Below are 23,920 nucleotides of genomic sequence, written 5' to 3' on the forward strand. Positions count from 1 at the left end.
TTGCTCCCCGGGCTTCCAAACCTCAGGGTTTTGTCCTCTGTGCCGGGGCCTCAGCCAGCCCCCGGGGCTGCCAAACACGGTGCATAGACATGGACCTGCGGCCGCTCTGTGTCCTTGGAGATCAGCTGCGCTTTTCCCAGGGGTGGGGAGTCGAAATCACAAAATTCTCCGCTCGTCCCAAACTGCTCGTCCTGTTTAGCTCAGCTGGAAGTGGTTTTCACTGCAGTTTTGCGGCAGGTCCTAAACGTCCCTGGAGAGAGCCCACTGGGTGACGGGGAGCTGGTAGCACGGAGAGTGCCTTCTTTGTGTTCCCTGCAGGAGCCAGCAGCTGAGGGCTGGCTTTTTGCTTTCATCAGAGGAAACCGCGGAGGAGACAAAGTCTTATCTGGGTCTTTGCTGGCTCGTGCTAAGCCGCCGGCTGCCCCCAGGACTGACTCCTCCCAGGCAGCCTGGGCGGGCAGGAGCCTTCGCCGTGCTCCTGGCTGGTTTGTGCCCCTCGCTGATGTCTCTCCCATCCCGCTGCAGGCCTAGCATGTCCGGGCTGCACCTGGCGAAGCGCGGCCGCGAGCACAGGAAGATGGACCTGCAGCGGGACTTCACCGTCGCCTCACCCGCCGAGTTCATCACCCGCTTCGGGGGGAACCGTGTCATCGAGAAGGTGGCTTCCCACGCAGCCCTGCCTGTGCCTGGCGGTGGGGTGCTCGCTTTTCGCCGTGTATCCTTGTGCTCCCTGTGCTGCCCACATCCCCCCGTGCCACCCGGAGCAGACGGAGCCCTTGTCCCCTCGGCTTCACCCCCCCCCCCCCCCCTTGGAGAGCAGAGCCCTCTGAATGCTGTTGTGCACTCATGCACTACATGAGTGACACAAATTAAGGCCAAAGTCCTGTTCTTCATTAGCTCCAGGCTGCTGTTAATGAGCCTCACCAGCCTGTCCACCTGTCTGTGGCTTGGCTTTTCTCCTCGCCTTGCTCCCAGCTGGAACTGCCCAACATCTTGCCCCAAATCCTGCTCCTGTGCTGCCATTCCTGGGGCTGCACGCCCACTCCTGCCACTCCACAGCCAGGAGGGTTTCAGCTCCCTCGCCCCCACACTTGCTCCTCTCACCCCCCTGTCTCTGTCCCCGCAGGTCCTGATCGCCAACAACGGCATCGCCGCCGTCAAGTGCATGCGCTCCATCCGCCGGTGGGCCTACGAGATGTTCCGAAACGAGCGTGCCATTCGCTTTGTGGTCATGGTTACCCCCGAAGATCTCAAGGCTAATGCAGGTAATTTCTAAAACCGCTCCAAGGAGTGGTGCCTCCCACCCTGGGGCTGAGCAGGGACAGCCCTCCCCTCCTTCCCCCATTGCTGCCTGGGATGTGGGATTCTCTGCTCAGTCTGCGGTCACCCACTGCCGTTCCATGCATCCAGATCTGGGAGTAAATAACTTTCCCCTCCACGGATGCGGGAGGATGCTCCCACTGCCACCACGTGCTGTCTTTCAGAGTACATCAAAATGGCTGATCACTACGTGCCCGTCCCTGGGGGGGCCAACAACAACAACTACGCCAACGTGGAGCTGATCGTGGACATTTCCAAACGTATCCCGGTCCAGGTAACAACTGCTCGCTGGCCTCCCACTTCTTTGCTGGGCTTGCCCTGATGACTTAGGGGACAATCAGCTTTGTGTGGACGGCAAAGCTGAAGGGAATGGTGTGGAAATTGGCAGAGACATTTCCCTTGGCCCCCATGGTCTGGGGAACAGGGAAAGGCACGAAGATTTGCTGTGATTTAGGACCATTTAAGTGTGATTTGGGACCATGCTGGTGCCAGGATGCCCAGCTCCCATGCCAGCAAGGGCTGTGATTAATTGTTGGGAGCCCCCAAGGGAAACACAGAGAGCGGAAGGGGTGCTCTGAGTGGGGTGATGCCCATCATCAGGCATGATGCCATGGCCGAAGGGAGGTGCTGGTGCAGGAGATAATGGCTTGTGTTTCTCCCTCTCTTGTTCCAGGCTGTATGGGCTGGCTGGGGACATGCCTCGGAAAACCCCAAGCTGCCAGAGCTGCTGCAGAAAAATGGGATAGCTTTCCTAGGTAAGGTCTGACTGCTTTCCATTTGCTGGAGGGAGCAGTGGGCACTGGGAAGCGGGTGCATGCACGCTTGGTCCTCAGTGACACCAGTTTCACGCATCTGTGCGTGCATCTGCCTGTTTCGTGTGTCGTGGATGGGAGCAGACCTCCTGGGCTGCCCCTTGGAGAGGAGTTGAGCTCCATCCCGCACTGGACAATGGGTCTGGGGGGGTATTTCCTGCACCCCTGTCTTCGCAGAGGGGCCATCCCCGTGGCTGATGGTGCCAGCTCAGTGGGGAGCAGCATTTTGCAGTGTCGATCACCTCTGGGCAGTGGGGATGGGCCGGCTGGCCCAGCTCATCCCTTCCCTCCTTGTCCAAAGGTCCCCCCAGCGATGCCATGTGGGCCCTGGGGGACAAAGTCGCCTCCACCATTGTGGCTCAGACAGTCCAGATCCCCACGCTGCCGTGGAGCGGGAGCGGTAAGTGCCTCCATGCAGCCCTACACACCCTCCCCATGCCCGTTTCTCTACTCCGTGCCTCTCCTTCTCTCCCAAAGCAAGTGCCAGGGCTGGGGGTCCCTGGCCCGGCTGGCCACAGGGTGGCTGTGGACACTGGGGACCCCACAGCAGCTGGTTTGGGCAGAGGGTTTTTGGGGACGGGGTACGTGGACCCAGGGGAAGTGGCATGTGTCCCCGTGGGATCCCCAGCTACCCTGGGCATAACCAGCAGGCAGCCCCCATGGTGGCCCTGCCACCCCTTTGGTGACCATGTCCCTGGGTGTGCTCACAGGTCTAGTGGCCCAGTGGTCTGAGGAGGACCAGAAGGGTCAGCAGATGATCAGCATCCCCCTCGAGACGTACGCGCAGGGCTGTGTGAAGGATGTGGAGGAAGGCCTGGAGGTAAAGCTGAGCCCATGGGCAGCCAGTTGTCCCCTGTGCACCACCATTTCTCTTTGGAGCCTGCAGGCTTCAGCCCTTCTCGCTCCCAGCCACACACCAGCAATGCGCGGACATTTTGACAGCAGTGTGTCCCTCTGTGTGGGTGCAGCTCAGGATGATCTGGCTGGGGTCCAGAGCTCTTTGGTCTCCCCAGTCCTTGTTCCCCTCAGGTGGCCAAGAAGATCGGCTACCCGCTGATGGTCAAGGCGGCAGAAGGTGGGGGGGGCAAAGGCATCCGAAAAGTGGAGGCAGCAGAAGAATTTGGTGCCTGCTTCCGACAGGTGAGAGGTGCCTGGAGCCCTTGTCTTGTCCCTCCCTGTCCCCTCAGCCAGGCTGGGACACGCACCAGGGTCCTGCTCCCACCCCAGGCACCTAGTGCTTCCCTCCTGGGCTTGTTGCAGGACCTGGGATTAATTTTGGAGGTTAATTTAAATTTGGATGCTGAAGTGTGACGCTCTCTCTGCCACAGGTGCAGGCAGAGGCACCTGGGTCCCCCATCTTCCTGATGCAGCTGGCTCAGCACGCGCGGCACCTGGAGGTGCAGGTGCTGGCCGATGAGTACGGCAATGCCATCTCCCTCTTCGGCCGTGACTGCTCCATTCAGCGCCGCCACCAGAAGATCATCGAGGAGGCACCCACCACTATCGCAGCTCCTGCTGTCATCGAGGTGATGGAGAAGGTGGGTGGCCCCAGCCTGCAGGTGACAAAGAGAAGATGGCCTGTTCCTTGCTGGGTTTCCCATGGTTTTGGGCACCAGGGGCTCCCCAAAAATGCCTTGCTTGTGTCCCTTGATCCGTGCAGGGACACTGCTGCTGTTTTGCCCGGGACAACCCTGGCTCTGCAGTGGTGAATCGAGGGGCATTTCTCAGCGCTGTGGTTTCACGCTCTCCTGCAGTGTGCGGTCCGCCTGGCACAGATGGTGGGCTACGTGAGCGCGGGCACCGTGGAGTACCTCTACAGTGAGGACGGGAGCTTCCACTTCCTCGAGCTGAACCCGCGCCTGCAGGTCGAGCACCCTTGCACGGAAATGATTGCAGATGTGAACCTCCCCGCTGCCCAGCTCCAGGTACCTGAATGCACGTGGGTGACTTTGCAAGCTGTATAAAACGAAGAAATGTTGCAGTTTAGGGAAAAGCACTAGGTTGGAGGCTTGCAGAGGGAAGCTGACCCATATACCAGTGTGTAGGGTGCAGGCAGAATCACTGCGATGTCCCTCCTTCTGCTCTTGCTCCTTGCCTGGAGGAGCTGTCTGCAGCACAGCTCCTCTTCCCATTGCTCTTCATTCAGACCATCTGGCGGTGTCGCTGAGCTGTAATTTTGACGCTAAAGCCTTGTTCCAGCAGCTGAAGCCCTCTTTCTTGCTCGTGCAGATTGCGATGGGCATCCCCTTGCACAGGATAAAAGACATCCGCGTGCTGTACGGGGAGAGCCCGTGGGGCGATACGCCCATCTGCTTCAACAGCCCCACCAACGCCCCCGTGCCCAGGGGCCACGTCATCGCTGCGCGCATCACCAGCGAGAACCCCGAGGAGGTGAGCCCTGGGGACACGAGGACCCTGCTGCTGGGGGGTGAACCGGGCACGGTCCTCCCCAACAGGACAGAGTTGGAGGGAATTCAACCCATGGGGTGAATTAAACCTTCATAAAAGGCAAAGGGGTTCCCCCTTCCCTATTTATGCCGCGTGAGTTCCAAGCCCGCTTTCTAAAGGCCTTCTGCTCTTTGTTCAGGGTTTCAAGCCCAGCTCAGGGACAGTGCAGGAGCTGAACTTCCGCAGCAGCAAGAACGTCTGGGGGTACTTCAGCGTGGCAGCTGCCGGGGGTCTGCACGAATTTGCCGATTCCCAGTTTGGGCACTGCTTCTCGTGGGGAGAGAACCGGGAGGAGGCCATTTCGTGAGTGTGGCACTCAGGGCTGAGAGCGAGTGTCCTCAGAAAGGCTCACAATAGGTGCCTGAGCCAGGAAGGCCGGCTCTTATCTCAGCCACTGAGCAGCTTATTTGTGTTGCAGAGGCTGTTTGGTCGAAGCCACAGTTTTCAAACCGCAGTGGTGTTATGGCCCCAGTTCATCAACATGGTTCTTAAAGACAGTCATGTTCTTAGTGCCAGTGAGCAGCGGTGTTCATTCAGTAATTAAGCAACATGTAATGGGACTGTCCTTGGGTATTTAAGAGTTTTAAGTCAAAGCTTTATATTACATAGAACAGTAAATTTCTCAACAAACTGGAAAAAATCCTGAAGAGCAAAGAGCTGGAGAGCCATGCTCTTGTCACTGTATCATCCCCTTCCTGCCCTGTGGGAATGTTTTGTCCAGTCGCAAGGGCATCTAGGGCCGGGCACTCCTTGTTCCAATCGCTGTGCTTTCTTCCTGCAGCCTTTGGCTGCTACATAACAGCCCCTTCAGTCCCTTGGTACATTGATGGGCTAACGGCAACTGAGCCCCTCAAACGTGCTGCATGGGGAGCTGGTGAGCACCTGCCCTGAGCAGGGAGCGGAAAACAAGGGAGCTCCTGGTGTCTGAAATGCCTGGGGACAGCTTAGAAGGCAGGGGAAGTGTGTTTGGATGCAGCAGAGCCCTTCTTCGTCGTTAACAGAATGTTTTTTGTTTTTTGTTTTTTGTTTTTTTTTTCTCTCCCTGAAAGGAATATGGTGGTGGCCCTGAAAGAGCTCTCCATCCGCGGGGATTTCCGGACCACGGTGGAGTATCTGGTTAAACTTCTGGAGACAGAGAGCTTCCAGAACAACGAGATCGACACTGGCTGGCTGGACCATCTGATCGCCGAGAAAGTGCAGGTGGAGGAGACTGGACCCTGCAGCCCCCGGGGTCACTTCTCCCTTCCATGAGGAGACCCCAACCCCCTTATTTGCAACCCCTAGGCAGAGAAGCCGGACACGATGCTGGGTGTCGTCTGTGGTGCCCTGAACGTCGCAGATGCTGCCTTCAGGACGTGCATGACTGACTTTCTGCACTCGCTGGAGAGGTGCAGGGGGGGAGCTGCCCCTGCTGGGGCTGTGGGACCCGATGGCCATGGGCACAGGGGACACAGGGAGTGCACCCCTAAAGGGCTGCTCCTGAAATCTGCATGGCTCCTGCAAGCACAGAGACCTGGGTTTTGCTTTCCCTTGGCCATTTTCTTTCTTATTTTTGCTTTGCAAATTTGGAGGCAGTGCCTCTGGGCAATGTAGCAGCACGGGAACACAGGATGTGCTGTGACTCACAGGGCTCTGGCTTCTCAATATTGCTTTATCCAGAGAGAGGAACAATGTTCCGCATGGCTGTGAAAACAGCCTTCAAGGGAAAGCAGCTCAGCTGAATGCAGCTTGTTTTTTGTTTTTGTGCTCAAGCACCAAGGTTATTCCTCTGGCCTTGGAGGACGCACGGAGCTCTCCTCCGTGCCTTTATCTGAACGTGTTTGCCAGTGCCTGGCCTGCCTCCGGATGTGTTTTTAAGAGGCGCTCACGTGGGTTGTGTATAAATGGCTGCCTGTCCCCTCTGGTCACCTTAGTGCCCTCCCCACGCGGCCCGGTGCCAGCAGCACGGCTGACATCTCACACACTTGGCTCCCTGACGGTTTGCACAGGCGAGGAATGAAACGCTTGTGGTGCCTGACCCTGTCATTGTGTTTCAGGGGCCAGGTGCTGCCCGCAGCCTCCTTGCTGAACATCGTTGACGTGGAGCTCATCTATGAGGGTGTGAAGTACGTTCTCCAGGTAAGGGCTGTGCTGTGCTCCTCAGGAGCTGGCTGCAGCACTTGCTGGCACCACAGGCTTCTCCTCAGGACAAGGACGTGTGCTTCTGTCCTGCTGAGAGGAGAGAGATGCAATAAATATGAGGTGTCCTTTAAAAATGTGCAACATAAAAATGAGTTTGGTAACCTCATTTAAACAAGACAGACATAGTCATACATGCCATAGCCCAGATCTTAATAAAGAGCTTCCTTTTCTTGCTTTTAAAGTTGAAGGTCATGAAAAATTCTCCCTAAAAAACAAAGCAGAGGATGAGCCATGAATGTGAGTTAATGCAGCTCTTGGCTGGGTGTTGAACCAGCTCTTCAAACAGAGCCTCCAGCCTCCCGTCCCATGGCAGTTTTTTCTCCCAAGCGCTGGGAGATGCTCACACACACCCCACCAGCCCCTCGAAACCCCATGGCACACATTTCGGAGGTCTGACTGAAGTCTGTCTCTGGCTGCTCCCTGCAGGTTGCCCGCCAGTCCTTGACCACGTACGTCATCATCATGAACCGCACTCACATCGAGATAGACGTGCACCGCCTCAACGACGGGGGGCTGCTTCTCTCCTACAACGGCAACAGCTACACCACCTACATGAAGGAGGAGATCGACAGGTACCTCCTTGCTGTGCCCTTCTCTGTGGCGGCCACAGGACCACGGTGAGACATTTCCCTCTCCCTAAGGTACCGGATCACCATCGGCAACAAAACGTGTGACTTTGAGAAGGAGAAGGACCCGACGGTGCTGCGCTCACCCTCCGCAGGGAAGCTGCTGCAGTACACGGTGGACGACGGCGGGCACCTCGCCGAAGGGAGCGTGTTTGCGGAGATCGAGGTGAGCGCGTTCCCGAAGCTCTGGTGCGTGGCTCAGGATCAAACCCTTTAGCAGCAGAGTGGGTGGTGGGTGCACTTGCATTTTCCCCCTTCTTCGCACAGGTGATGAAGATCATCATGACGCTGACGGTGGAGGAGGCAGGTCGGGTGCACTACATCAAGCGGCCGGGCGCGCTGCTGGAGGCGGGCTGCGTCATAGCCCGCCTCGAGCTGGACGACCCCACCAAAGTGAAGCCTGTGAGTCCGCGGGGTGTCAGGGATGCCTGCTGGGGGACAGAGCTGAGAAGCAGCCCGGGACTGCGGTGTGGGTGGGGATGTGCCCTTGTCCTGGCACAGGGTGGCACTGCACGCCCATGCTATGTCCCCAGCTGGCTGAGCTGGGGCTGGCATGGTGCTGGGTAAGCATCCTGTGCGTGCTTGCTCAGGGTACAGACGTTAACGTGCATGGTTTAGTGTAGCTATAATGCTCTGTCTACATCTGCAGTTTTTCTGCATCTCTTTCATGATGTGGTACTGGCAGAAACACGAAGCTGACCGTTAGGTGCTTCTTCCAACCAAAAGCAGATGCTGGAGGGGTCACGCTGGTTTCTGCTGGGGCAGCTGCAGCTTTTTGGTGCTCAGCCCCGTATTGGCAAGGACCCAGGCCAGCCTGCCTCTCTCCACTTTCTCCAGGCGCAGCCGTTCACAGGGGGGCTCCCGGCCCAGCAGACCCTCCCCATCACCGGCGAGAAGCAGCACCAGGTTCTCCGCAACGTGCTGGACAACCTCACCAACGTGATGAACGGGTACTGCCTGCCCGAGCCCTACTTCAGTGCCAAGGTGGGTGCCGGGGCAAAGAGCATCCTCGGCTCCTGGCAGCCCCGGTGCCCTGCACGACGGGCAGCACCGGGGGTGCGCGCAGTGCCGGGGTGCAGGCAGCACCAGCCCCTGCTCCCTGCAGGTGAAGGAGTGGGTGGCGCAGCTGATGAAAACCCTGCGGGACCCTTCCCTGCCCCTCCTGGAGCTGCAGGAAATCATGACGAGCATTTCAGGAAGAATCCCTCTCTCTGTGGAGAAGTCGATCCGGAAGGTGATGGCACAGTATGCCAGCAACATCACCTCCGTGCTCTGCCGCTTTCCTAGCCAGCAGGTGAGCAGCTGAGCAGCAGGTGAGGCCTCCGCTTCCCTTTTCAGCTAGAGCTAGCTAGGAATTTCTGCCTGAATTTGTCCTGCCAAGAGCTGATTTTTAAAAAAAAAAAAGTTTATATTTTGGTTTATTATTTTTTTATTTGGTTATTTTATTATTTTATTTGGTTTATTTTTTTTTTAGTTTATTATTTGGGGAAAGTTTATATTTTACGTTTATATTTATTTGTCACTTTGCATTTTTCACTTGGGGGTGGGGGAATGACCCTGAAAGTCCCCGTGCGTGGCAGTGCTGTCCTCAGCAGAGCAGGCAGCCCTGAGCAATGCCGAACCCTGTGCCCTTGCAGATCGCCACGGTGCTGGACACCCACGCAGCCACGCTGCAGAGGAAGGCCGAGCGGGAGGTCTTCTTCATGAACACGCAGAGCGTGGTGCAGCTGGTGCAGAGGTGAGCCTGGTGCTCCCTGTGTCCCCCTGTACCCCCCCCCACCCCCTCACAGCACGCCGGGCTCTTTGCTCCCCAGGTACCGCAGTGGCATCCGCGGCTACATGAAGGCAGTGGTGCTGGACCTGCTGCGGCGCTACCTGCAAGTGGAGATGCAGTTCCAGCAAGGTGAGGGCTTGGGGGCTCCGGGGACTGGGGGGGCTCTCGGGGGGGCTTCAGGGCTCACGGTGCTCTGCCCCACAGCTCACTACGACAAGTGCGTCATCAGCCTGCGGGAACAGTACAAACCTGACATGACTCCAGTGCTCGAGAGCATCTTCTCCCATGCCCAGGTGGCGAAGAAGAACCTGCTGGTGACCATGTTAATTGTGAGTGCGGCCCGTGCAGCAGCAAAGGGTTGTGGCAGGGAAAAGCCTGTAAGCTGAGGCGAGCTCCATATCACTGCGGGATGGGAAAAGGCTGCCCCAGTACCCAGCTGCCTGTGGCCATCACAGCCCAGCGCTTTCCCCTTGAAAGTGGGCAGCCACTTGATAAATTTTCTTTCCTCTCTTCTGTTCAATTTATCCACAGGGTCTGGGTTTGCATTCAAGCATCCATTTCTGTTTCATCATGTGGCTGCCATGTTAAGGGGGCCTTCATGTCCCCTCCTTAGCATTACACTGCTACACTTGTTTCAAAGAGCAGAATTTTGCCTATTGTCATCCCTGTTCCCTGCACGGGGTCTTGTCCCTGTTGTCCCCACCGGGCTGGGGACGTGTGGTGGTGCTGCCCGCAGCAAGGAGCCAGCTCGAACTTTGACATCGCGGTGTGTGCATTGCAGGACCAGCTGTGTGGCCGTGACCCCACGCTGACGGACGAGCTGACGGCCATCCTAAACGAGCTGACACAGCTCAGCAAGACTGAACACTCCAAAGTGGCGCTGAGAGCCCGGCAGGTCAGTGAGCACCGCGCTGGGCTGTCCCCATCCCTGTCCCCATCCCTGTCCCCACTCCCAGTCACCTCTCCTCCTGCAGGTGCTCATTGCCTCTCACCTGCCCTCCTACGAGCTGCGGCACAACCAGGTGGAGTCCATATTCCTCTCTGCTATCGACATGTACGGACATGAATTCTGCCCTGAGAACCTGAAGGTTGGGAACCTCGTGTTTCTCTACTGAAGCAATTTTACTTTTGGGTGGCTCTGGTGAGGAGGTCTGCTCTGCAAGTGGCTTAGGCTTAAAAATAGCCCAAAAAGCAATTAAAGCCTTGCTGTGGTGTCAGTGTCTGTCCCACTGTCAGTGCTCCGGTGCAGCCCACACTGGGGGACCCCACTGAGATGTGCCTCCCACTGTCCTGTGATGGGCCAAGGGGGGTCCCACTCCGTCCTTGCCCTAAATTTTGCTTTCTCCCTCCAGAAACTGATCCTCTCAGAAACCACCATTTTCGATGTGCTGCCCATCTTCTTCTACCACACCAACCAGGTTGTGCGCATGGCAGCGCTGGAGGTGAGGGCCGGGGGTGAGCACATGGGGGTGTCTGCGCCTTCCCTGAGGTGTGCAGACGTTCAGAGCAGGAGCAGGGATGCAGCAGCACACGCTGGTAACCCCCATCGTCCCCCTCCCAGGTGTACGTGCGGCGTGGGTACATCGCCTACGAGCTGAACAGCCTGCAGCACCGGCAGCTCTCGGACGGCACCTGCCTGGTGGAGTTCCAGTTCATGCTGCCCTTCTCCCACCCCAACAGGTACCCCCACTTTTTATGCCAGCTCCTCCAGATGAGGTCCTTTTTGCAAAGCTGTTGGATTTATTTCTCCAAAGTGTGGGGACCCTGCCAGGGAGCAGGATGAGCCCTCTCTGGGTCAGGGTCTTGTGCAGGACCTGTGTGGTCCTTGCTGGGACCAAGGAGTGGTGCCTGCCCACGGCTGACAGCTGCCTTGCTGCCCCGTGCAGGATGTCTGTCCCCATCAGCATCTCCAACCCCGACCTGGCCCGGCACAGCACTGAGCTCTTCATGGACAGTGGCTTTTCTCCCCTGAGTCAGCGCATGGGAGCCATGGTGGCCTTTGACAAATTCGAGGACTTCACGAGGTGGGAGGGTCGTGGTGCTGTCCCGTTGGGCTGGGGGGGCAAAGTGTTGGCTTCTCACCCCATCCCTGCTGTCTGGGCAGGAACTTCGATGAAGTGATCTCGTGCTTTGCCGACCCGCCTTTGGAGAGCTCGCTCTTCAGCGAGGCACGAGCCACCGTCTATGAGGAGGAGGACGCCAAGGTGGGCACTGCACTGCTCCTGTCCCCCCTGGGTGGTGCAGGGCTGGTGGCAGCACTGCTGGGCTGAAGCAGCAGGGCTGAGTGGGGGTCTCACTGCCAGAACATCCGCGAGGAGCCAATCCACATCCTCAACATCGCACTGCGCTGCGCAGACCACATGGAGGACGAGAAGCTGGTGCCGATCTTCAGAGCCTTTGCCCAGTCCAAGGTGCACCAAATGGGCCGGACCCTACCGGCTGGGACCCTGTACCCCAGTGGCTGCCCCCTCCACAGGCCGGCCCCTGTGCTCTGACCCTCCCTCCTATTTCCCTGCAGAAAACCATCCTTGTTGACTGCGGTCTCCGGAGAATCACATTTCTCATTGCCCAGCAGGTCGGTGCTGACTGAATGCTAAGAGTGGCTTTGGACACGTTGTGCTTCTGACACTCGAGCACTGAGAGATGGTGTACCACATGTCGGGAGGGAGAGCTGGGAATCAACCAACGGGGGGTTCGATGAATGATTTATCTCCTGTATTATCCTTCATGCTGCTGATGTGTCCCGTAACGTGTGGTTCCTGTGTGGTCCCTCCATACCTTTCAGTTCCCTTTAAAAGGCATTGATTAGGCACAGCTCTTTTCTCTTTTGGGGTGGAGGAAACCTGGTGGTTTTTATTTTTAGTGAATTCTCTGAAAATCAGAAAAAGCCTCTGTGTGCCAGGTTTATTGATGTTTTGTCTTTCCCCTTTTTTCTAGAGAGAATTCCCAAAGTTTTTCACATTCAGAGCCAGGGACGAGGTAGGAGCTGTCCTCCCTCTGGGATGGAGCGGGGTCTGTCCGCGCGGGCTGGCCACTGACTGGCTCGCCCCGTGCCGCCCCAGTTCGCAGAGGACCGCATCTACCGGCACCTGGAGCCGGCGCTGGCCTTCCAGCTGGAGCTGAGCCGCATGCGCAACTTCGACCTGACGGCCATCCCCTGCGCCAACCACAAGATGCACCTCTACCTGGGTGCGGCCAAAGTGCAGGCGGGCACCGAGGCCACTGACTACCGCTTCTTCATCCGCGCCATCGTGCGGCACTCGGACCTCATCACCAAGGCAAGGCGGCCCCGGCCTGTGGGAGGTGGGGGCTGGCTGCTGCGGGAGAGCCCTGGTCCGGGGTGGAGGCTGTGGCACCTTGGGCACAGGGGTTTCTCTGGCCGCCTGAGAGCTGCCTCATGCGCCGCAGGAGGCCTCCTTTGAGTACCTGCAGAACGAGGGTGAGCGGCTGCTCCTGGAGGCGATGGATGAGCTGGAGGTGGCCTTCAACAACACCAGCGTCCGCACCGACTGCAACCACATCTTCCTCAACTTTGTCCCAACTGTCGTCATGGACCCCTCCAAGGTGCGTTTCTGGGTGTCCTGCTTCCTGGTGCTGAGCTGGGGATGGAGACTGCCTCATCCCCGGGCTTGGTTCTGCTGCACGGTTGGGCTGCCACCCTCCGCACCGGCTGCTGGACCCAGTGCACACCCAGCCTCGGATGGGGGATTGATTTGGCAGCCCCAGAGGCTCCTGCAGGTTACTTTTGTGTCTGTGGGCTTGTTCACTGTGGGCTTTTTGATGGAGAGGGGCTGAGATTTCACACCTCGTAATGAGTCAGGGCTTTTTGCATGGGCTTGGACAAGCAGTGATTTGCTGGAGGGTGCAAGGATGAGCGGAGGGCTCTGCCCCCAGGCAGCACATGGCATGAAAGCAGAGGCTGTCTATGTTAAGGGGAATGCAAGGCACCGTCTTTCCCTCTTCCCAGTGGAGAGGCTGGATGGCAGCACTGGCCCCTGGCAGGGAGGAAGGGAGGAAAGGGGCTTGCCCAGAGCAAACCTGAAGTGGCTGTTGAGGTGGAGATGCAATGGGGCTTCTCCAAGCTCAGCATGACACGCTTGAGGACAGTGGTGTCCCTAGGGCTGCAGAGCCACCCACCCACGTGCTGTCCCATACCCAGATCGAGGAGTCGGTACGGTCCATGGTGATGCGCTACGGCAGCCGCCTCTGGAAGCTGCGGGTCCTGCAGGCCGAGGTGAAGATCAACATCCGCCTGACGCCCACCACCGCGGCCATCCCCATCCGCCTCTTCCTGACCAACGAGTCCGGCTACTACCTGGACATCAGCCTCTACAAGGAAGTGAGGGACTCCGGCACCGGCAACGTGAGTTCCCACAGGAGGTGGCAGCAAGCAGGAACTCCACCACGACCACCCCAAACCCCTCCTGAGTCCCCAGGCAGGGTCCTGTCCTCAAGAACAAGCAGCTGCCAGCTGTGGCAAAGCTGTGGGGCTGTTCCTGCAGAAGCCCTGGTGCAGCTGCAGTGTTGGTTTGTCCCAGAGCCCAGCACCATGCAGTGACCTTCTCTGTGTCCCTCCCCTCTGCGCTGCCCCAACGCTCTGCCCTTCTCTCCAGATCATGTTCCAGTCGTACGGGGACAAGCAAGGGCCGCAGCATGGGATGCTCATCAACACCCCCTACGTCACCAAGGACCTGCTTCAGGCCAAGCGCTTCCAGGCACAGTCCTTGGGCACCACCTACGTGTACGACTTCCCGGAGATGATCAGGCAGGTGGGTCTGGTGAAGCAGAGAGGCTCCAAATGATTGAATTTCCTTTTCTTTCCCTCCCTTCCCACGTTTTCCCATCTTGAGTGGAATTCCTTTCCCCTGAGATGGCAAAGACAAAACAGAAAGAGCCCAAACCCCCATGATTTCGGTTATATGAAGCATTTCAAAACTGATTCCTAGCACTTGCAAGTTGCCATAGCTGTATTCACAAAGAATGTGAACAAAGAAAGTCCTGGGGTAAGGAGGACTGCAGCAGGACTCTAACACAAAATTTCTGCTCATGCAAAGTCCCGGTCTGCTGCAGAAGTGCGTGTCCACACTCGGTGATGGCCTTGGAGCAGCCGTGGCCACGTGTTTTCAGCCTGCTCCATGCGCCGTGTCTCTGCAGGCTCTCTTCAAGCTGTGGGGCTCCTCAGACCTGTACCCCAAGGATGTCCTGACGTACACCGAGCTGGTTCTGGACTCCCAGGGACACCTGGTGCAGATGAACAGGCTCCCTGGAGGCAATGAGGTAGCGGGGAATGATCTGGGAGCAGGGTGGTGCGAAGCTGTGCTGTCACCGGTGGGAACAGCTGGTGGCTTCCCTGGTCCAGCTGTGCACAAAGCCCGGGGGATGCTCCCCAAACAGGAGCTTTGTCTGTCGGCTGATGAAGTCTCAGCTCTGACCTCCTTGCTTCGGAGGAGCCAGCCCTGTGACACTGCCGTTTTGGGGCAGGTGGGGATGGTTGCCTTCAAAATGAAGCTGAAGACCCCCGAGTACCCGAAGGGCCGGGACATCGTGCTCATCTGCAACGACATCACGCACAAGATCGGCTCCTTCGGGCCGGAGGAGGACCTGGTCTTCCTGCGGGCCTCGGAGCTGGCCCGGGCTGAAGGCATCCCCCGCGTCTACATCGCCGCCAACAGCGGCGCCCGCATCGGCTTCGCCGAGGAGATAAAACACATGTTCCAAGTGGCCTGGGTGGACCCCGAGGATCCCTACAAGGTGTGTGAGCACCTCACCTTTGGCCATCAGAGAGAGCAGCAGAGGACTTATTTGGGGAAGGACCAGAGATAAACTGGGAGACAAAACGGCAGGATGTGAGTCCCCATCTGCACCCAGTGCCACGGGGACGGTTCCCTCCACCTTCCCTGGTGGGGTAGAGATGAAGGTGCCTGTGCTGGTACAGCTGCTCTGTCCAGCCCTGGTCCTGACCCCACTGTGAGGACAGCTCTGGGATGAGTTTGGAGTGCTCTGTGTCCCCTGTGAGCGTGCACAAACGGGCACTGCAGCTCGTTCTCCCCCTCTTTGCTTTCAGGGGTTCAAGTACCTGTACCTGACTCCCCAGGACTACACGAGGATCAGTGCCATGAACTCGGTGCACTGCGAGCATGTGGAGGAAGGGGGCGAGTCCAGGTGAGCCCTGCTGTCCTGCGGGGACACCCCCCAGCCCTGCCCCGCGTCTCTGCCAATGCAGGTCCCACATCCTGGCTCACCATCCTGCTGGTCCCACCACGCAAGGGAACGCTTCCCCCTGTCCTCCCCATGCCATCCCAGCTCTGCCTTTCCCCCAGGTACGTCCTCCTGGACATCATTGGGAAGGACAATGGATTTGGGGTGGAAAACCTGCAAGCTGCTGGCACCATTGCTGGGGAGTCCTCTCGTGCCTACGATGAAATAGTGACCATCAGCATGGTACAGCCTCAGACCTTCCCCTGCTCCACTCCTCCCCAATCCTCCTTGGTTTTAACATCTCCTGGAGGGAACAACAGGATGTAACAAGCGACCTGATGCATCCCACCTGTGCAGACCCCTGCAGAGCCAGACAGCATCATTGCTGCAGCCTGTTCTCCCCCGTAACTCCGTGTGTCCTTGTGTGTGTGCCCAGGTGACGTGTCGTGCCATCGGGATCGGCGCGTACCTGGTGAGGCTGGGCCAGCGTGTCATCCAGGTGGAGAACTCCCACATCATCCTCACCGGCGTCACAGCTCTCAATAAGGTACCGTGCTCCAGCACACAGCCTCCCCCAGTGCTGTCCCCATCCCGTGGGAAGAGGTGGCATTTCCCTGGCAGTCTGCTTTAACATAAGCCTGCGTAGGCAGAGGTGGAAATTCAAATCCTTCAAACCAGAGGGCATGAACCTAGACAAAGGTTTGACAGCAAATAGAGTAAGGAGAGGCAGCTGCTGTGCTAGCACAGCCCCATCTGTGTTTCTGTTCATAATTCCACCTAGGTGTTGGGGCGTGAAGTTTACACATCCAATAACCAGCTGGGGGGCGTGCAGATCATGCACAACAACGGCGTTTCCCATGTCGTTGTCCCAGATGACTTTGAAGGGGTCTACACCATCCTGCAGTGGCTCTCGTACATGCCCAAGGTAGGAAGGTGCTGCAGGATGGCAGCGCGGGGTGTTAGGGGGTTGCTGGCTGGTGACCTGCCCTCCGGGGCTCTCCCTTACAGGATAACCGGAGCCCAGTGCCCGTTACTGCCATAAGCGACCCCATTGAAAGAGAAATTGATTTTGTCCCTTCCAAAGTCCCCTATGACCCCAGGTGGATGCTGGCAGGGAGGCCTCACCCAAGTAAGTGAGAACAGCCCGAGACCTCTGCAGCAGCGTGCCCAAATGCATCCCGTGGCTGCAAACTCTCCCGTCCTGGTGCAGAAGGTGCTTTTTGCTGCACATCAGTGCACAGAAAACCCTTCAGCACTCTCAGTAGCGTCACTCCTCTTTCCCCTTTGCTCTGCAGCTCTCAAGGGGACATGGCAGAGCGGCTTCTTTGACCAGGGAAGCTTCCAGGAGATCATGAGGCCGTGGGCTCAGACGGTCGTGGTTGGCAGAGCGAGGTACTGCTGGGCGCAGGGGGGGCTTCTGCACCCCTGACCAGCCCTGGGGCGGGGAGGCTGCAAGCGCAGCTGCGTGCAAGTGCTCTGTGCCCGTGGGGCTGGTTATGAGGGGAACATCTCTGGTGGAGCGGGGCTGCAGCATGCAGGGGAACTGGCCCCTGCTGAGGCGCCCTGCCTTGCCGCAGGCTGGGAGGCCTCCCCGTGGGTGTCATCGCTGTCGAGACCCGCTCTGTGGAGGTGACCATACCCGCAGACCCTGCCAACCCCGACTCGGAGGTGAAGGTGCGTGGGGAGACTTTGGTGCCACCAAGTGGCAGGGGAAGAGTGTGCAGCAGGGGGGCTGGAGGGGAAAGAGGGAAAAAAGCTTAGCGTAATCTTTTGGCACGTCCTGATTCTCCTTAAAGACTGGTGAAGTTGAGCATGTTCTCTCTCAGCTTGTTTCCTTCCAGCCCTCACACACCTTGTGCCGCTGACTTGCCGGCACAGTGTGCCTGGAAGTGCTGACACTGGTCTCAGCGACGCTGCTTGCCGTCTCTTCCAGATAATCCAGCAGGCGGGGCAGGTCTGGTTCCCAGACTCTGCCTTTAAAACAGCCCAGGCTATTCGGGACTTCAACCGGGAGCATCTCCCGCTGATGATCTTCGCCAACTGGAGGGGTTTCTCCAGCGGCATGAAAGGTACCAGCGCTTGGGGTGCCCGGATCCCTGTGCTGTGCTTTGCCACCAGCCCCCTGCCACCCACTGGGGTCCCAGGATGACCCGGCATAGCAGGGTCCTGCCTAGCTGCTCCGGGACATGGGGCTGGGCTGGGGAGGTGATGGGGTGCTGCCAGCACCCAGGTTCCAGGGCTTGGTGGCTTCCCACTGGGCTGGTTTTAAGGGCTGGTTCAGCCTCTCTGATGGAGGAAAACGGCTTTGGGCCACTAGACTGGAAAAGGCTGAGAGGAGGTAAAGGGCAGTAGCCCACCCTGTGGCACTTGGGGTGCCCATCCACTGAGTCCCTTTGGCTTGCAGACATGTACGACCAAATGCTGAAGTTCGGCGCCTTCATTGTCGACAGCCTCCGGGATTTCAAGCAGCCCATCCTGGTGTACATCCCGCCGCACGCGGAGCTGCGGGGCGGCTCCTGGGTGGTCATCGACTCCACCATCAACCCCCTGTACGTGGAGCTCTACGCGGACAAGGAGAGCAGGTCAGCCTCAGTGCTCCACCCAAACCATGGGCATCCTTCACAGCCTGACACACGGGGTCTGCAGAGTCAGAGTCCTGCTCACAGACACCTCTGATCACCACAGATTTGTGTTTTTGGCTCTTGAGTTCATCGGAGCCATCAGCTAGAAGTCCCTGGGCTCTTACAGGGCAGTGTGGCAGGTATCTCCTTGGGGAGATCCTCCTGTGTCCAGCAAAAGCTGCAGGGAGTGAAAGCTTTGTTTTGGGGGGCTGGAGGTTTTCTCCAGCCTGAATTAATGTGCGTTGGAGCAAGCTGTAAGGAGTGGGGGAATAGCCAAGGATCCCAGATTGGAAACAAATTTATTTTAGGTTTTCTCTGTCCCTAATTCCTAGAATAGAGAGTTGCCTGAAGCCTGAACTCCACACTGCCACCAACTGTGATGTCTTGTCCCAGGGCTTATTCTCCCCTGCTGACCTGTCCCTGCTTTACCAAATTTTCCTTCCAGGGGTGGCATTTTGGAGCCTGGGGGAACAGTGGAGATCAAGTTCAGGAAGAAAGATTTGGTGAAGACCATGAGAAGGATCGATACGGTTTATGCCAGACTTGTTGAGCAGCTGGGTAAGGGAAGGGCATTTCAGCCTCTGGGCCTTGGTAGTAGTGAATTAAAACACTTGCCTCAGACACCATGGTGGCAAGCACCAGGAAACCCTTTTGTGTTCATCAGTTTGGGAAAATTCCTAATGGTTTGTCTGATGATGGGGCCTGCCGAGCAGCTGCGGTGGTACTTTCAAATCCCCATATCCCCTGGGGGGTCTGTGGAGGGTGCTGGACTTTGCTGCAGCAACTACTCCTGTGCTTTGAGATGAAGAATGGCAATAGCCGTGCTCAATCAGTGCCTAAATTAGATGAAATAATCATTACAGAGCTGCACAGAAGCTTCCTTTAATGAACCAGGTCTCCTTTTGCCCTGCGATTTGCTCCTGCCTGCTGTGCTGGGAGGTTCTTGCCCCCACCCCCCCCCCCCCCCCCCTTGCTTAAACACGGTCCCACAAATTGTCTGTCTTGAGGCAGGCACTGAACGCAGCACGGCCCCTTCACGGGCATAGGGTTCTGTGGCTGGGCTCTGGGCAGGGCTGTAGATGTGCCGAAGCAGAGGGATATCACATTGGGATGGCGGAAATAGGAACAGCGAGCAGAGCCTAGGCCCCTTACTGGGAAATGACAGCCGTCTGCCCCTGCAGGGACGCCTGAGCTGTCCGAGGCTCAGCGCAAGGAGCTGGAGAAGCAGCTCAAGGCCCGGGAGGAGCTTCTGCTGCCCATCTACTACCAGGTGGCCGTGCACTTCGCTGACCTGCACGACACCCCCGGCCGCATGCAGGAGAAAGGCGTCATCACGGTGAGCAAGGGCAGCAGCAGGGCTGGGGAGGGGCCTTGGCGTGGGTTTGGGGTTGGGGACTGCAACAGCAGCATGAAGGTGGGAGCCAAAATTCCCCCCGGGCTCCTGGGCTGCAGCTTTGTGCATTTTCCTGCCCCGGGTGTTGTTCTCTGCTCCAGCCCAGCAGATCTGCCTGCAGGCCTGCCAGCACGAGCTGTGAGCAAGCAGTCGCTGCGCGTCAGCTCCTCTCTCTGGGCTCTGCCCCCTTTCTGCAGGACATCCTGGAGTGGAAGAACGCCCGCTCCTTCCTCTACTGGCGGCTGCGACGGCTGCTGCTGGAGGAAGTGGTGAGGATGGAGATCCTAAACGCCAACAGCGAGCTGAGCCATATCCACATCCAGTCCATGCTGCGGCGCTGGTTCATGGAGACAGAAGGAGCCGAGAAGGTACGCTGAGCCCCGGGGCCCCGTCCTTCCAAGGCTGTCACCTTGCTCTCCTGTCACTGGGCTGTGTCGTCAGTGCCTCCCTGAGCTGAAACCTGCGATGGGAATTGCTGCTCTGCTGCCAGTGCCTGGGTGGCCAAGCCCTGAGAGTGGGGCTGTCCCTTCAGGGTGGGTGATCGCAGTTGTGTGCTGGTGCTCAGCTGTAGCAAGGTGGCCCCCAAACAGATGCTACAGGCCTCTTCATTTCCACCATCCAACAGGGTGGCATTTGGGCAGAAATGAGACTTGGGGTCTTGGCGTTTGAGCTGCATGCAGCAAGTGCCATGACGCACCTCACCAGCTCGGTCCTGTGCTTGCCGAGCTGGGGAATGAAGGCACACAAAGGAAACGTGTTCTCCCTTAACCTTCTGCATTTTTAGTAGTCCATGAAGCTTTCCTGAGTTTTGATTTCCATACTGACCCCTCTCTCCATGACTGTTACATGGGCTGGGGGTGAATACCATGCCATATGTGCAGGACTGAGAAAAATAACCCCATTGTCTGGTTGTGCCACGGGAGAAAAAAGCCCAAGGCTGTAGCAGAAGAGGGGCTCAGCCTGTGTGGGCACTGGGCCCCCCAACACGGTGCTGCTCTCCCCAGGGCTACCTCTGGGACAACAACCAGGTGGTGGTGGAGTGGCTGGAGAAGCACATGCAGGAGGACGACGGCGTCCAGTCAGCCATCCGGGAGAATATCAAGTACCTGAAGCGGGACTACGTGCTCAAGCACATCCGGAGGTGAGTGGCCACGGAGCCGAGGGTGAAGGCCAAAACCATCGCTTGGGCTGGGGCCTGCGGGCGGTAGAGACAAGGCAGTTCTTGCTTCATGCTCTGAGGGAGCTGCGCTCTCCCATCTGCCTTGCAGCCTGGTCCAAGCCAATCCCGAGGTGGCCATGGACTGCATCATCCAGATGGCGCAGCACATCACCCGCACGCAGAAGGCTCAGGTCGCCCGTCTCCTCTCGACGGTGGACAACAACAGCCCCTCCTGAGCCGGAGGCAGGAGGGGCACCGGGACACGCTGCTGCTCAGAGGCCAGACCTCACCTCCCCACCCAGTCCCTCAGCCCTCGAACTGGAGCCTTGGACTCTTACCTTGTGCCTAAATAAATGCCGATGTTTGTATTTTAAGCTATGAAGATATCCTCTCCGCCTGTGCGGAGGGCCCTCTGGCGCTGGGGGTGTTCGTCAGAGGGGCAGCTTGGCAGAAGATAACTTGGCCCGAGCCAAGGCTGGAGCCTGGACCTGGTGCAAACATTGATTCTTTTTAAAAAGAATTAAAAATCTTTTACTGTGTTTTAGTTGCAAGCCTTGGCCTTAATCTTTAAAATGAGCACCAGTGTCAGGTATATCTCACAAGACTGGATGGAGCTGGAAGTACAAACCGAATGGCTGAGGCACCAAGGGGACAAAGGAGGAGGTCCCCATCCAGCTCTGAGGCTGACCATGCACTGACACGAGGAAATGTAAATCCTGCTGAAGAAGCAGTCTCAAACAGACGCTTTAAAATAAACTCAGGAACTGTGAGGAGCAGTCTGTCTCATTCTTCCCTGTGCTGCGGAGCCATCAGTAGGCAGGACTACGAATACCTGGTGGCCCAGAGGAGACATCACCGAGCCGTGCTGGGCCCGGTTGCAGCAGGTTTATCGGCGGAGCTGCCACGGTTTGACCAGGGCGACCGCCCCATCTGCTCCTTTCTCCCGTTTTGCCCTTTCTGGCTCGTGCTGCAGCTCCCACGGAGGCCGGAGAGGAGGGAGGACAACTCCGCGTGCCCCTGCCCCGTTCCCGGCGACCTGGCTCCTCCGCTGAAGGACAGGAGCCGGGCTGAGGTCTCTGTTTGCTTGTACCCGTGCCTTGGTTCCCTGGTGGCCTCTAATCAGATTGATCCACGTGGGGGAAAAGGTGACCGTGTGCTTTGCAGCACCTCTGGCTGCGTGACCTCACGCTGCGGAGGCATCACATCGCCTGCACAGGTTTAGCTTTGGCTCTCAGAGGGGGGAGCGCTCCGGCAGTGGAAGGGGGGACGCTGGCTCAGGGGCGATGCGGCGGTGTTGGACACCCCCTTGGTCATGCTGGGGGCTGCATGGGGAGGTCTCCTTGTCCTTGGTCATGTATAGAAAGGGTGTGAGGAGCTGTCTTCTGGTGTGAAAGGTGTCACTGTGCTTTGTCAGGGGAAGGTGGGGGGGCGTTGCTCGCTGCACGGGAGGTGGGCAGAAACATGCAGCCAAACCAGCGCCAATAAAACGAGCACTGCCCTCAAGGAGGTTTTCCTGAGCTCTTTTATTTTGTCACTGTATAAAAAGGGAGGGACTGAGAAGGGGATGGCGGCTGCTGCTGTACGGTAGCAGGCTCCTTCCCTCGAGCACAGGAACTGTTTTGGTACTGAGCAGCTCTTGGAAGGAGAGTTCATGCAGTAAATACCCGTAACCTCGTCTGGAGGATTTGAGCCCTTAACTTGGACATTGCATTATGTCTGTAAAGACAATGAAGGCCAAAGAAAGGTGTTTTTTTTTTGTTTTTTTTTTTTTTAGAAAAAAGCCCTTCAATTTGCAGGTGAGCGCTACAAATGCTTAGTACGTGGATAATTTTATGTAGCGGTGGCATGGAAACACACGTCTTAGATCCAAGAGCAGGGTCTGCTTCTCAGCACGCTTGGACAAGGTGGCTGGAGTCAAACATTTCTGATCTGTAAGCTGTGTGTAACTGTTTCCTGGCCGGGTTGGTTTTCTGGTAGCAGGTGCCTAGGTTCACTGGTCGGTGCTGAGCTGCAGTGCGCCACTTGGCAGGGGCTTGCTTGACACCGGAGTAATTGTGATGCAGCACATCTAGAAGGACCCGGGCTTAATGCTAAGAAATAATATTTATTTTTTTTTTAAATGAAGACATCATAGATGAAACCAGTCACAGCAAATGATCATTAACCACATTTGTTCTTGAACAATAAATTACGATTTGGACCATTGTGCCCTTTTGGAAGGGGCTGCCATGGCTGTGTGCGCTTAGGAAGACGCAGACACACAATGCTTCCCGGCCCCTGACCCTCACCCACCGCGATTTTCAGCACGAGGAACCCACACCGGGGCTGCCGCAAACGCCCAGCGGGGAGCTGTGAAGCTCTGGCTGCAGTGTTTGGGTCTGTGGTGGGCGTTCAGCACCTGGATGTCGGCTGGAGAGGCTTCTGCCTCGGGCCAGCCCCAGCCACGTGCAGCGTGGGACAGTGGGGCCTGCGGGTACGACACCCGGGGCTGACAGAGCAGGAAACTCCTTTTAACAAACAGGAACAGACAAAACACGAGATATAAATATTATTCATGGTCGCAGAGGTATAAGTAGACTAAATGCTACATTTCAACTTACAGGTTTTTTTTTTTTTTTTTTTTTACTGTTTCATCATTTTTTTTTGCAATGTTTGTTACCAAGTACACAGCAGGGCTTGTAAATCTAAAAATCTAAATTAGAATCAATTTTACTTGGATTAATCAGAACAGGAAGACGATTCTGAATTGGTATGGTACAGTTACAATATTTGGTCTCTGAATTTTTTAAAAAAACATGAGTTTCACAGTATCAAAAGTGCTTATTTAAAAGAAATGTAGTGTAACAAACAGTGATTAAAACTTATGCATTTTTGAACAGGAATAATTTAGTTGATGTAAAACAGGTTACTGCAGCATTTTAAAAAATTGAACAGTGCTCAGTTTACATCATTTCTTTTAATAACAATAAATTATAAATAAATTTACAAATAGTAATACTGCCTAGCACAAGAATAGACAGAAACACAATACACAGTACTACAAAGAAATCTAGTTTTTTTAAAAAATCCTAAAAATAGGCATAATTCCTAAAAAAAAAAAAAAAAAACAAACAAACAAACAAAAAAAAAAACCTTCTAGCCAGTGGTCAGCTCCATAATTCAGTAGTACCAATTCCTTCATGCGTAAGGACTTTGTTTTTAACCCTCGATATAACAGTTGTCTTCTACAGGTTTGCTTTTTCATGTGTTTTTTTTTTTGCTCCTATTTGCTATCTCATAACAATAAATTAGCAACAGTCACGTCAGAATAGCGTCAGAGGTGCAACTGTCTCCAGAAACTGCATGTGATCTTTGTTCGATGGCAATAGTCTTTTGGCAATTGAAGAAA

The 23,920-nt window shown here is 56.7% G+C and overlaps 1 protein-coding gene across 3 annotated transcripts; it reads left to right on the top strand.

Annotated features, from left to right (window-relative positions):
• Positions 1 to 529: 529 nt before the first annotated feature.
• ACACB (acetyl-CoA carboxylase beta) lies at positions 530 to 21,050 on the top strand. Of its 3 annotated transcripts, none has more exons than XM_035565755.1 (51): positions 530 to 658; positions 1,127 to 1,265; positions 1,485 to 1,594; positions 1,994 to 2,075; positions 2,434 to 2,532; positions 2,843 to 2,952; positions 3,162 to 3,272; positions 3,461 to 3,670; positions 3,887 to 4,057; positions 4,362 to 4,523; positions 4,720 to 4,883; positions 5,630 to 5,780; positions 5,865 to 5,968; positions 6,617 to 6,698; positions 7,188 to 7,333; positions 7,403 to 7,553; positions 7,655 to 7,789; positions 8,225 to 8,371; positions 8,493 to 8,681; positions 9,025 to 9,125; positions 9,202 to 9,290; positions 9,366 to 9,490; positions 9,943 to 10,056; positions 10,136 to 10,249; positions 10,514 to 10,603; positions 10,723 to 10,841; positions 11,048 to 11,185; positions 11,266 to 11,359; positions 11,465 to 11,572; positions 11,680 to 11,736; positions 12,099 to 12,140; positions 12,224 to 12,439; positions 12,570 to 12,725; positions 13,321 to 13,524; positions 13,775 to 13,930; positions 14,316 to 14,438; positions 14,643 to 14,912; positions 15,226 to 15,323; positions 15,482 to 15,602; positions 15,796 to 15,906; positions 16,141 to 16,284; positions 16,368 to 16,488; positions 16,655 to 16,751; positions 16,937 to 17,033; positions 17,293 to 17,428; positions 17,764 to 17,941; positions 18,426 to 18,538; positions 19,162 to 19,316; positions 19,571 to 19,741; positions 20,378 to 20,514; positions 20,642 to 21,050. In XM_035565755.1, exons 1-51 carry the CDS (start codon positions 533 to 535, stop codon positions 20,766 to 20,768), a joined length of 6,711 nt encoding a protein of 2,236 aa, XP_035421648.1. In that variant the 5' UTR covers positions 530 to 532; the 3' UTR covers positions 20,769 to 21,050. The 3 variants fall into 3 exon arrangements, with proteins under 3 accessions (XP_035421648.1, XP_035421646.1, XP_035421647.1); XM_035565753.1 differs by having other exon boundaries at positions 533 to 658; positions 11,027 to 11,185; positions 11,266 to 11,365; XM_035565754.1 differs by having other exon boundaries at positions 533 to 658; positions 11,266 to 11,365.
• Positions 21,051 to 23,920: the final 2,870 nt, after the last annotated feature.

This window comes from Cygnus atratus, chromosome 17, assembly GCF_013377495.2.
Source record: "Cygnus atratus isolate AKBS03 ecotype Queensland, Australia chromosome 17, CAtr_DNAZoo_HiC_assembly, whole genome shotgun sequence".
Classification (NCBI taxonomy): Eukaryota; Metazoa; Chordata; class Aves; order Anseriformes; family Anatidae; genus Cygnus; species Cygnus atratus.